This window comes from Drosophila pseudoobscura, chromosome 2 (assembly GCF_009870125.1).
Source record: "Drosophila pseudoobscura strain MV-25-SWS-2005 chromosome 2, UCI_Dpse_MV25, whole genome shotgun sequence".
NCBI classification, from domain to species: domain Eukaryota; kingdom Metazoa; phylum Arthropoda; class Insecta; order Diptera; family Drosophilidae; genus Drosophila; species Drosophila pseudoobscura.
The window spans coordinates 11,452,598-11,466,257 of record NC_046679.1 but is presented as its reverse complement, the minus strand read 5'-3'; the positions used below and the strand labels follow the sequence as shown (position 1 = coordinate 11,466,257).

Below are 13,660 nucleotides of genomic sequence, written 5' to 3'. Positions count from 1 at the left end.
GAGAGCGATCTTAAAGGCACGAGGGCGAGTGTGGCTTTCAAAGTGCCATTGTGCCGTCGTGTCGTGTCGTGTCCGTGCACCAAGAACACCCTGGAGCTGCCGCCATAACGAGAACATCAGCAACGCCGTAACGAGGTTCATGTTTAATGGCCGTGCAGGACGGCCGGGCCCAAAGGAAGAGATGGGGTTATATCCAGGGTGTCCTGTTCGGGGTGTCAGTCCAACAAATGCAACTACAAAGGCAGCCCAAAAGACATGCACTAATATCACCATAGTCCTGCCGTCCTGTAACACTCCTGTTCGTGTTGCATGCCCCATGTCTACTGCTCTGTGTGCCGTGTTTGGGGCTTACAGCTTGAACCTGACACAGAAAATTGTATTTTAATGATGGGGCATAGCGTCACTGGCAACGACAGGGACAGGGACAGGGACAACGAGTCCGACAACGACAACCGGCCCCATTCAAGACGTTAATAAAGCGATGCAACGCAGCAAATTCCATTGGTGCCTCCTGCTACCAAAGGGGTCCCGGAGCGGGGCTTCTGGGGGCTGGGTAGCAAATGAAGTTGTTTCTCGTGCTGCCTGCAGGTCCTGGCTGAAATCCAGCTCGGGTTGGCTGACATTTTTTGGTGCGCTGCCATTTCATGCCTGCTGCAGGTGCATCGCCAGAAGCCGGAGCTAAGGCAGCACCAGCTAAAGTCAAGCGGGCTGCAAACGAAGCCCTGCCGGTGCCCCGGCCCAGTCTCCTAAGGCATGCATACTCCATTCCAATTGCATTTCCGGGGGGGTCACGCCTATTTCCATATCTGAAAAGTGTCCTTTCCACTGGCTTTGCATTTAATCATACGAGCATGTGTGTAAAGAGCACCGCCCTCTGTCTGAATTGGGAAGTAAGTAAAGTAAACTTGTTTATGCATTGCTGCAGTTATAATTATTGTTAATGGCCATTTGTGTGGTGGCAGCGTCTTGCAGGAATATTTGAATATTTTCCTAGCAGTTTGGTAGTTCTTTGGAGCTTGGTGCTTTAAATAATTTCCAGCTTAAAGCAGAACTGGTTTAGGGCCCAGGAGAGAGTAATTTTAAATCGATATATTACATAGTATAAAACGCTTTAATTTGTTTACCAATTAAACTTGTTCATTTTATTTCCATACAATAAATTTCCCAAGAAATTCAATCATCATTACTGAGGTTCTAATTATAGCTGATATTTTATAAATATTTTCAGTTGAACCCCAGGAAGAGGACAAGGAGGACGAGGACGAGGAGAACGACGACGACGATGATGCAGAGAACGAGGAGTTCGAGGAACAGAGTAAGCTTTCGTCGCCGAAACAAATCTGTGATAAATATGAAAATAATTTAAGGAAATTTAGGCTAATAAATGGCATTTGCCTGTTCTCTCTTCCCCCCAAACCAGATAAAGGACTCACCGAGAAAACGTTCAAATTTGATGATTTTGCCCGAAGGTAAATGGGCCCTGGCCCAAGGTCCATCGAATGGGATGGAAAGTTTTCGAATCAAGGCCAACCGCTTGGACATTTTGTGTGTTTAGAGAGGATGGAATGGATTGGGATGGGATGGGATGGCGCTTACACTTTATGCCTGTTATTTGAAAAGTTCTCATGGTCGGTCCATCGGTTGGTCGGCGGTTTGCAGTGATGGTCGTGTTGAAAATTGTAATTGTGTTTTTAATTGAAAGGCAGACCACTGCCGGGCCACGGCGGCAGAGTCACTGCTACAGCTCGTGGCTACTAATTAAGGATTAGTGTCAGAAATTACTTGTGCCAAAAGTTTTATGGCCGCGAACTCGAACGCGAACGGCGCAGGGCGCAGGGCGAAGGGCGAATGGGAACGGGAACCAGATGCCGCAGGCAGCTTAGATCCCAAAAGTGCCAGCAACAGTCCCAGATCCAGCTTCAGCTACAACCATTATAATAAAATGACGTCAAGTTGGTTTGGTTTGCTTTATTTTAATTGTTCTGCCATTCGCATTGTTGCTGTTGCTGTTGCTGTGGCCGTTGCTGCTGTTGTTTCAAATGTTTCTAAAACTTTTCGCAGGCTGTGGAGCTTCTGCGGTGGGTGCGGGTCTATTTTGGGGGTGGCAAACCTGGCCAACCAGCAGGATAAACTCTTAAATCATAATTAGTTAAATTTAGCATAATTTAATTGGAGTTTTCAGTCCACATCCCCCTCCCCCCCCGCACGCCATCCCTGACATCTCAAATCTCACTCTTGGTTGCCTGAACATTCGCCTGTGATTATTTTTATATTTTCTCCTTCCAGATTGCTGCACCCGAAGATTGTTCGCGCCTGTACCCTAGTGCTGACAGACTGGGCACAGATTCCCACGCGGGCCCTGAAGGCGGCCGTTACCGTTCTGCACCGCATCGCCTACGGCTGCTCCTGCCCCGGAATGCTCTTCCAGGTGAGTCGGAGCATTGCACCTAATTGCAATTTTCTAAGGCCCAGCGACTCGTTGGCCTCTCAATGCTTCTGGGGTCATTGCTTACTGCCTCTGCCTCTTGGCTTTGGCCCTGCTTTTAATTCTTTTGGCCAGAGACCTGCACATAAATCAAAGTCAAATGCAAAAACAAATGCCGCGGCTTAGCTGCTCAGTAGACATTCTGCGGCTCATTTTTTTCCCTAGACATGCACTGAGAAAAAAGTGAATTATTCAAAGCCAAAAGGGAATCGGTGATAGCCGATTCGGGTTAAATTGAATATCAGCTTGAAAATTTACTTGACCTTTTACCAGCCTTTTCCTTCCATCACTTCCGGGGTAGAGATGAATATTTTGGAGTAAAAATGGTAGCCGATTTTCCCGAGTGTACTGTACTTTCTTTTACTGTCGCTGCTTTCATTTCATTTTTATGGTAATTTGTACAAATTAAGCGAACCTTTTTTCTATTTGTGCCATGCCACAAACGATATTTGCTGCGAGTTCTTTACGAGTAAACGTATATATATTTTTTTTAAACGAGTCAACCGCGTCGAATGCTCGTTGGTCCCTTTCAGACCCTCTGTTGTCAGCCGGAATTTGAACTTTTTAAGCCCTTCACGCGCTGCCTTGAGCCGCAGCATCGGTTGGTGGGGTTGCCGCTCGGTGCTTTCGGTGGAGCGACTCAAATATTCAAATGTCTGTGTTTGAGTTTGTACAAGTGTATGCCCGCGGAATGGGGCATATCAAATTAGCTGTGAGGTATGACATTTCAGCTGCTAGTGAGCCTGCTTTAATGAACAATTATGTTTGAAATTTGGCTAGTCTTAGTCCTCTGAAAATTTCCACTTAGTTGAGCCACTTGCAAAGTACTTCTGGTTTAGGGTAGGGTATTTGCAGTGTTGCCTTGTGGAAATGGCTTTCAGTCTTTGTTGGATTTCTTTTCAACTGCTTATGCTGCTTTTCACGGCTGGCAATTAAACTTTTCTTTTTGGCCAGAGTTCATAAATCACATTCACCAGCAGGCAGCAGCAGGCAACGTGGCCTTCTCTAACCATTCCGCGACTTTATCATCGGCTTTAAGCGATGCTTAAAGTGTTTGGCTCTGGGCAACTCTGTTGAGTCCTCCGCTTATGCAATCCCAGCAGAGGGGCTGCAGAATGGCTAATCACCAAAGCAGCCGAAAACGGCATCTGAAAGAGGAGAGGAGACAAAGCCGATACTCATTCGCCCTGTGTTTCGCAATCTCCGCACAGCCGTCCAGCCAGCTCTACATATCAGCGTCATCTAAGCCGGCTCACTGTCTGGTGTGCACAAGCGACGACGACGACTACGACAATGATGACGAGAGCGGCTGGAGCTATCCATTTCAATGTGGCCATCAGTGGAAGCTCACTCCTGGCTGTCGGATGCCGCCTGCCGACTGCCGGCTGCCTGCCTGCCCACAAGCAAAACAAAAGTAGCATCATATGCAAAGTCAAAACCACTAATGGGTCTGCGCAATCATAGGATAAATTAAATTCCAAATACGGACGACAGTCGACGAGCTGCAAGAGCAGGGAGACAACAACGATACAGAGGGTTGAGTGGAGCTTTGGGCGGGGGGCTGGAGTTTTTGGGGTTAGTTTAGGCGAAGGTGGGGCATTTATAAAGTTTTTGCCAACTGCAAATGATATCTTGCTCAGACAGAGTCAGAGGCAAACCGCAGGCGGCAGCCACAGAAGGGCAATGGCTGCCCCCAACCACTCGACTCCGGTCTGGAAGCTGCTGTTGTGGCTGTCTTTCCAGAAACTTTTCATTTGAATATCAAGAACCCACTCTCTGTCTCTGTCTCTACCCACAGGCCAAGCTGTTTCGCATCTTTCAACAAGTCCTCAGCGTGGAACGTGACGCCCATCAGGAGGAGCTGCGTCGCCTGGGCATCTACGTAGTGCGCAAATTTGTCGAGGTGGCACCAACTAATCCCAAAATCTATGCAGAGTTATTATTTTACAAAGGCATCAGGGAGGCAAATGAGCTGGAGACTGGCTATTGTGATGCCTACGAATCGTAAGTATGGCCAGGCATGCGGTCGACTCTAGATCCCTCCGCCCTTGGCTTTGACTTGCCCATTGTCTCGTCGGGGTTAAAAGGGCCCATCATCACAATGGGCGCATGATTGACTGAGCCTGGGCTTCATCGTCTGTCGTTTAGTTGGCAGATGATAAATGATGACCACCAGCCAGAGAGCAACTTTTCCCATCTCATTGTATTTGCATATACCCTCTAGTCAAAGGGTGCAAGGCCATCCCCCTCATGCCGACCTACTGCTACTGCCACTGAGGTCCGGCAGTGCAAGTCAAATTCATGGATAAAACGTGCACTGTAATATATTTCCTCATGCAAGAATAGTGAGAGATATGTATCTATCCTAGGGATGGACAACACTGATGGACACACTTGCAAAAATATTTATCGTATTGATTCGAACAAGATTTGCATCGAAGACTTACATTATTATGAGCAATAGACCAGCAATGGTCAGCAATGGTCAGTAATCCATGACTGAATCTTCAGGATCTTCTTGTTAACATGTGATCAAGAGTTTAACACCAGATCTATTGAATATTTGTTAATGGATGAACCGATGTTTAATGCAATATTGGTTCGCTGTTCATCCGTATCCCTTCTAACTTGTGGTTTCGCATGTTTTGTAGGGGAACCAAAGGCACCTGGAGTGAGGAGCAGGAGACCGAGCTGCGCTTCCTGTTCGAGGAGAATCAACGGAATCCCGAAACGGATAAGGGTAACTATGGCAAAATTCACTCATAGTTGGGGCTTTGCCTCCTCGCCCTGAGTGTGAATTAAGACTCGATTTACAGTAAATGAATAGAAGCAATCAGAGCTGGGGCACTCGAGTCCCAACCAGAACAGTCGCAGGGAACAGCAGAATAGCAGGGAATGGCAAACAACAGAAAGCATTGCAACCCAATTGTGTCTGCTCTTTCAGATGTGATTGATTGGATTCTGGACAATTTGGCCGACAAGACACGCACTCGACGTGGTGTCCTCAAGAAGATGAAGGAGATGGGTCTGCTGTTCAAGGCGCCCACCAAACGCTCGACAAAGTCGGCCCAGAGTGGAAAAAACCTTTGGCAGCCGGAAGAGGACGAGATGCTAAGAAGCTTATACGATCAATATCGCACCGAGCCGGGTAAGTGGACAGCAATTTATCCCGAACAGGCAGAGCTGAATGCGTTGCCCTTTGTGCTTTCTTTGGCAGATTGCCTGGAGCGCCTTGTCCGAGAGTTTGGAGAGCAGCGCAGCAAGCAGCAGATCATCAAGAGAATGCTTCAGATTCACTTGATAGCGGACAAGTCGGAGATACTGCCGGCCAAGTCCAGCAAAGGGCGCGGCAAGGGCAAGTCGAAAAGGCAGCAGGAGGCGAACAGCGACAGTGGCAGTGGCAGCGAAGCAGATGAATACATGGAGGAGCCCATGTTTGAAAATGCCGGAGCCAGGAAGCCACAAAATAAGTCCAGGTCACGTCAGGTGGTGCGCACTCCCCTTGATGTGGGCACGGTGCAAGCCCTAATCGCTCAGGTCGATACGGAAAAGTATCAGCCGGCCTTTGAGTGGCTCACAGAATGCCTGAACGACGCTAGCGACGATACCGACGAGCCGGCCGAGGATGATGATGGTGTGCCATTGCTACCTTTGCAGCAGAGTCAGAAAGACGCCATGGAGGATGGTAATTTTCAGAAAGTCCTGGTGGCTCTCGGCATGCAACCACCGATTGCGGGCATGGAGAACTACTGGCGTGTTCCGACCTATCTTAATGCGGCTGACTTGAAGCTACGTGCTAAAATCGTGTCCGGCGAAGAGGTGGAAATTGAGCCAGAGAATATCCGGGAGGAGGATGTAGATGAGGAAGATGACGAGGAGGACTATCTGGACAAGCGCAGCAGACAGCGACAACAGGCCCAAGCGGAGAACATAGCAGCTCAGCAGCAGAGCAGGCTGGACAGCCTAATGTTTAGCAAAAGCGATGACGATGACCAGGCCGAGCAACGAGCTGCGCTGAAGAGAAAGGGCAACGGAAAGCAGGCCAAGCGGCAGCGCAAGGGGAAGGCCAAAGCTATGGAGACAAAGGAGTCCGACGATGAGGAAGAAGTCAATGCAATTGCCCGCAAATTGGCACGCAAGAAACGGCAGCCTGATGTGTCCAGCGAGGAGGAGGATGATGATGAGCCAAAGCCAGAGCCAAAGCCAAGGCCGAAGCCAAAGCCAAGAGAGGAGAAGGAGAAAGAAACGGAGCAACCGAGCAGAGCCAGCACGGATGATTTATTTGAACAATTGAAAGCCAAGCGAGCCACTAAAATCAAACTGGGCGATATGGTTCTAAATGAGTCAACAAAGGCCGTAGGGGACGAGGACGGGGACGGGGACGATGATGCATTTAACTTCAACTCGGAGGACTATCGTGCTCGGTTGCTCGAGCTGGAGGACGAAGACGAGGAGAATGAAGCGGAGGAGCAAAACAAAGAGAACAACACCACCAAGTCCTCATCGCTGTCCTTGCAGCGTGCACGTCGCGTTAATGTAATTGACTCGGATAGCGACAACGATGATGCTGGTGGCGCCTCGCCTGCTGACAAGACAAACAAACGCCCACGCAGCGACGATGGACAAGAGTCAGACGAGGCGGCGGAGGAAAGCGACGATGATGCCAACTTTCTGGCTCGCAAAAAGCCAGCAAAAGTCGATACCGGCAGAGGGGAGCCCGCCAAACGGCGACGTGTGGCCATCATCGATGACGACGACGATGAGTTTTAATGCACTTCGATTTTGATTTTTGATTTCATAGCCAGCAAGAATTAACCTCGAATAAATGTAACCATTCAATTTGGAATTGCATATCATCCCCGGCATGTCTGTTTTATCGTTACAGGACGAGTATTGTGCACAGTCTGGGCTCCTTCAGTTACTGGCTACAGAGGGAGAAGCCTAGGGGCAAAAGCAACATGGGTAACAAAAGTCAGCCAACGCCATAGTGGCTGTCTGGCAGCAAACATGGCCTATAACCCCACTCTCCAACTCCTCCACTCTCCCACTCCCACTGAGCACCTCCCAATCCGTTTCCATTACCTCTGCCATTTCTCTGTTGACTTGATGGCATTTTGTGCTGGTCCATTGTCGAGTACACCCTGCCCTGAGACCGAGAGCTACTCTGACTCGAGCGCCTTTTGTGTGCGCCTGCTAATTTGGTGGCTTTTGTTGCTCCGTGGGCACCGTAGGTTGATTCTGATGAGGTTGGAAAGGGTTTAGCTCAGTTCGTGAAATGCATTTTGTTAATTTCTGTCCAGGCCAAGTCGGGGTCGACCCTGAGTTTGAGTGTGGAGCCGTAGAAGAACTGCTCGTACGACACTGGATGCAAATATCCGGACATTGGGCATTGGCATTTGCAATTGCAACTGTGGCACACACGCACACATAGAGAAGAATGATCGCACTTAAATGCATTGCATTTTAGCAGCTTCTGGGGAGAGAGTTAAGTGTCCATGTCCCTGAGACAGAGGTGTTCTTGTATTTTTATTGCGTTGCATCCATAATACGAACACTTTTTTGCACAGTTTTTATAAACTGTCACGTTTACTGGAAATTATCCGGCCACAAAATGCTGGCTGTGTTGGAGAGATGGGTGAGAATGGTGTCTGATTGGGAAGCCAGCTTAAAGCCAATTTAATTCAATAATCAAAGCCAGCTGTCTGCGCTGCTTCCGCTTCCGCATGCAATCAGGCGGGTGCACGCGGCGCATGCGGTATGTCGCTCCGATGGTATTAATGAATTTAAGTGCATAAATTTAAGCTGGCAAAATCTCTATGCTTGCGCATGAATCTCGGCCCAGACAGATGGCCATTTACGACGCAGCGATATTAAAAGAACTCGAAAGACGTGTGTGGCACCTGTCTCGCCCAGCCCCAGCCCTCAGTCCACAGCCCACAGCCAGGCCCAAGATGTCACATTATTAATTTCAAGATGGCGCGCACTCAATTTAAAAGGCAACAGCGAGACGGTGATGAGCAGCTCATAATTTATTTCATTAATTTAATCAACCTCCCTGGCACATGTCAACTGCATGAGCTGAGCCCTCAAAAGAATGCCCGCCCGCCTTTTTCCTGCGGATGGATTTGGCTGAGGCCCGACCCTCTCCCCTGGCGGCAAGTGAGCCAAGGAGGGTTCGAAGGAACGAAAGCAGCAACAACAAAATGTTTAAAATCACTTAATACATCGTAAATTATGGCAAGGCGGGGCTTGAGTGGGTGATTATCACCGCCAGAAGCTCTCTCTGATGCCTTTTTGCCCTGCCAGAGGTAGGCAGTTCATTAAACCCCGCAGCAGGACAAATATGTACAAGAATGCGGGATGGAGTGTGCTCGTGAGCACAATAAAGTGTAACTGTTTTCATTAGGGCAACAAACGCAAATGTCAGCGCAGGAAGAAAGAGTTATTGCCGAGGCTTTTCACACGCTCTTTCCCATCATTAGAACAAAGGCCGAGCAGATAGCGTTGGCAACAGCGAACGGATTAACCTAATCTCGGGACTATAAAGGCGACTTTATTGTGACGCAGACATGCCACACACACGCGCTCCGAGGAGAATAAGCAAGAGGGAATCGTGGAGCAAAAAGTTGCGACTTTTCATCATAACGGGAATGAGCACGGCGCTGACAAGGACGTGGCATATGCAGATGATGCCGTTGTTTGATGACTTTCCCCATGACTCTTTTGTATGTGTGTGTGTGTCTGTTTATGTGTATGTGCCGCTGGCACATGTTTTTCTAACAATCACACAATGTTTATACAACAAAACTTTTTATACGCCGCTCATCTCGGCTCAAATTGAAGCAGATTTGGCCAAAGACAAAAAGCGCCTTTGACGTGTGATAAACACTTCCAGCGTCTGCCGGAAAGGAGCCTCGAGTTAGAGGCACGGAAGAGCCAGGGAAGAGGAGAAGAAAGCACTTTGGCAAAAACTTTACCGCCTCTCTATAGAGTATTTTCTCTGTGCCTGCCCGTACGCAAGATGACAAAAACAGTCCATAAGCCAGCCCTGACTTTTGGGAAATCATAAGAAAAGCAAGCAAATGCGGGGAGAAGAGACTTTATTTTCAGGTGCTGAAGTCCCAATACACTCACCGGCGCATGATACCGCTTTGACATTAAAACCGTAGACCGTAGTTATTGGAAGAGGACACAAGACGAAGAATTAACTAGAAATTCCGTACTTACGGTAAGAATGAGTTGAAGAATGAAACTATTTATCGGTATTTTCGTCTCGTAACAACGATTTATGATTAAGAGATTGACATCATAGATGGAATATACTATTACAGTTTAGTACCTATGATTACAGTACCTATATTTCATCATATAACAGTGTAGATATGGCATTTGAATGAAAGGAACTGTAGGCTCTAAGTGCAATCTAGGATCAAGGAATGTATTTCTAACATTTAGAGAGGTTATGATGGATTTTGTAGGTATATAACAATAGTTAATATCAAAATTGCCTATATCTAATCTCGAACGCTTAAGAGCTTTAAGCCAGAAGTGGTCTCTTCGAATGCCCTTTCTTGGGGATAACTAAGGGCGTGACATGGAAGTGTCAGTAGATAGTTGTAAAAAGCGTATGTCATGCACTCTTTAGCTTGGCCTCTTTCCGGCACAATGACAATCCTGAACGGCCTTTGTTAGCCCCAATGGATCGAACTAGCTGCCCCACCCACTAAATCCCCTTGTTTGCAGCAGCTTATGCCCAAACTTTGGGGACACTTTCCCTTCGCTCCTGATGAGGGTTGGCAGGAGGCTGGGAGGGGCTGCTTCAAGTCTCGGACCCCGTAAGCCGACTAATTGTTATTGTAGTTTATGTTGTGCCCTGTATGAGGGTCTTTTTGTGCCCCTCATGATCCCAGCCGACATCAGCGTATGGGTTTATATTTTCAAATGGCGATTCCCTGTTCAACGTGGACTTAGCTGTGACTTCGGAGCTAACTTATAATTAGCCTAATGGCTGCTAGCTGTGCAGCAACACCGAAGAGGGTATTATCCAATGGGTTAGATATGTACAACAGACAGGTGGCGACCCAATAAGTTACATATGGGATATTTGTAAAGCGGGCATTTGCACATAAGTAGTCTTATTTTATTAAAAATCAAATCATTTGTCGGAATTAGCTGGATCGTGACATAATTTCACTAAATAGATTTCCAAATATCATATTTTATAAAATATTTATTGTTGGGTCTGGAGTGTGGAGGGGAGGCCATAACAAAAGGCCATCTTGCAAGTGACAGATATAGTGGCTGTCGAACTCCAAGGGTATAGAAAATCAGGCGCGGCAAAGTTGGCTTTCTTACTGATTTTCCTTGTTCTGGGTACATTGGGACGGTGCCATAAATTGCCATATGATTTAGAATTGTTTGGTTTCAGTCTGGGCAGAGTTTGTGCATCGCTTGATTTTGCGCCAGATATTTTACACTTAACGAGTCATAAATAAATGCGGCTCTTCGACATTGCCATTACCCTGCCGCTTGCCGATCCTTTTGGCTTTCGCCAATTAAAACATGAATTATAAGCCCTAACAAATCGCGAAGATGTGGGTCTGGGGTCGAGGCATAAATTTTCACTTGCCAAAAAGTTTCCCTTGTCTGGATTTATTACAAGCGAAATGCGGTTAGAAGTTGGATGTCCCAATTCCACTGGCTCCTTAAGGGTATTGGGCTTTGCGTGATGTGCCGCGCTGGAAAACTTTTGTCTTTGGGCGGCATTCGGAGGATAAATTAGGCAATGAATGGACAAGTTTTGAGAGTCGGATAATTGGTCTGTGTGGCTGCGGTCAAGGGCTGCTCTTCTCTCCAATGCAAAGCTGTACAACGTCTAGTTTCAACAGTTTAAAGCTGAAACTCAAATACTCACAGACGATTGCTGGATCTATAGCCCTGGCTTTACCGCCCCCCGAAGCACTTACAGTAAATATCCAATGTTTGCACACTACAAAGGCTCGCTGTTCCAATTGGAGTGCCGTGGAGAGGGCACGGGCAAATTACCGGTGCATTGTGGAATGCATTTCGTGTGCAATAAATACGTACAAGCTGCAAATTGCCACACCACGAGGAATGAGACGCAGTGGGATGTGGAAGCGGGCTTCGATGAGGGCGTTGACACACCCACACCCGTACCCGCACCCGCACCCGCACCAATCAATATTCATACATGGGCAAATGCAATGCCAATGCGCCCCCCACCCTTTTTCCCGCTGCAACAGAAGCATGAAGAAAAAAATTCAAGCCACAGTGATTTTTATTTATGAGCGCCATTGGATAGAGGCTGTCCTAGGGGAATGGCAGGAGGATTGGGCAGAGAGCCATCGCATTAACAGATTCCCGACAATAAACCAAAATTATGGCGTTGGCGCTGGCGCTGACGCTGGCTCTTATTTGCACAGGCACTGCAACCTTGTTGATTAAATTGATGGCAATTGCAAGCGCAGATCGGAATCACTTCTGCCCCTCCTCTGTTTGCCCAGACAAAATGGCGACGCAGGTGCCGGGCTGCTCGACAGCCCGATCCGACCCCCCTGCCAGGCCGATTGTCAGTTTGCATTAAAATGTCGAAAACAATTTCGGCTCGAACATTTTTCAGCCCAGCTCCCGCTCCCGCTCCATCTCCCGCCTCAGTATATAAATCAGTTTCTCTGCTGAATGTGTTTGCCTGCCCCTCGGCGGGCTCTCGCTGATAAATAATGGAGCACCTGCTCAGCATGCAAATCGCGGCGACGGTGGTGGCTAAACATTAAGCACTAAACAAATGTGGAATTTGGCAACGCAAAAAGGTATGCCGCCATGCCGTTCACTGTTATTCACTTCTGCGCCTGCAAAAAGTACGTTTGCCATTTGCCATTTTGTTTGCCATTTTTAATATGTTGTTCGTTCCTCGCTTTCAGTGTGCATTTCTTTTCGTTTCGTTTCTTTTTCTGGTTCTCAGTATCCCCGGAAACGTGCGTGAGTTTACGGTTTATATCTCCCGGCTACGTGGCCCACGGCCCGGTTCCCCTTTATAATCTGCACCAGCCTTGGTTGTCCTGGTCGCGTTGTGGTAAATTTGCAAAGTGCGTGAGCAGACTAACTGGATCCGATTTGCGATGGGCTAGGGCTAGGCCCTGTTCGAAAAATGGGGCTCACCTCAGTTGACATTTAATGGAGGGAAAATAAATCTCAGCGACTGAAAATGTACAACTGCAGATGGCTTTAATGATGCCCCAAATGGTCCAATGGTGAGGCTTACAAACAAAAATCGACTGCGGCAAATACTGGAACCCTTTAGAGATAATATTACTTATACTTTTTCTAATACTTTGAGTGCACGGTGTTCCCGAAAATATACTCTTTTAATCAATCCCAGACCAAAATAATCATAGAGAGACTATTTTATTATCAAAACATAATATCAATAAAATACTTGTTATTAATTTTCAAATTAAACTAACACAATGAACATGAATATTTTATAAATTCTGCTGAAAATATTATTCAGGGCCCCTGGCTACTGAAATCTTCTTCAAACGACCGAAAGAGCAGAGCCCCTGTGGCCGCTTTTTCTGTTCAGATGAGTTTTCAGTATATCGGCTGTAGTTTGTATTGTGTGGAAGGAAGGGTGTGAAATTCTCTAACAATCAATAATCAAATTAAATGATTTTTCCATAAAAGACAATCTGGGATTCCTCTGACCGTACGACCCCTGAATGTGTGGAATTATTAATATCCAAATAACAATCGCATGCCGCAGGGCCATTGCCATTGCATAACAGCAAAAAGCTTAGGCTAATCAACTGCTCAACGTTTAACGAGGGTTGCTTGTTGGCCAAAACCTCTCAAATTGAACATGAGAGGGATAGAGAGATAGAGGCAGAACAGAGAAGCCGCCTGATAACAAGATTAAAAACCTTTCAGCGTCGGAAATTGAATTCAAATTCGACACACAAAAGTATGCACAGAATTGAAGGCTTTTTCAATTTTTTCCACCCAGCCGGAGCCACAGCCAAAGCCACAGCCACAGCCTCTGCTCCAGGCCCAGACCCAGACCCAGACCCATCTTGGCAGGAAAATGACAAATCGAGGCGGGCAGACTGCAGCAGCAGGCAAAGCATGTGAGGAAAAGAATGAGTAAATGCCACTTGG

General features: G+C 47.3%; 1 protein-coding gene across 1 annotated transcript in view; it reads left to right on the top strand.

The window, feature by feature from the left end:
- timeout (circadian regulator timeout) overlaps window positions 1-7,343 on the top strand; it is a 68,243-nt gene extending 60,900 nt beyond the window's left edge. The window contains exons 12-18 of the mRNA XM_033379184.1: window positions 1,229-1,315; window positions 1,421-1,469; window positions 2,287-2,428; window positions 4,284-4,489; window positions 5,137-5,225; window positions 5,430-5,633; window positions 5,703-7,343. Coding sequence (XP_033235075.1) covers window positions 1,229-1,315; window positions 1,421-1,469; window positions 2,287-2,428; window positions 4,284-4,489; window positions 5,137-5,225; window positions 5,430-5,633; window positions 5,703-7,255 — 2,330 coding nt within the window. The 3' untranslated portion in view covers window positions 7,256-7,343. The remainder of the gene's footprint in view (window positions 1-1,228; window positions 1,316-1,420; window positions 1,470-2,286; window positions 2,429-4,283; window positions 4,490-5,136; window positions 5,226-5,429; window positions 5,634-5,702) is intronic.
- Window positions 7,344-13,660: the final 6,317 nt, after the last annotated feature.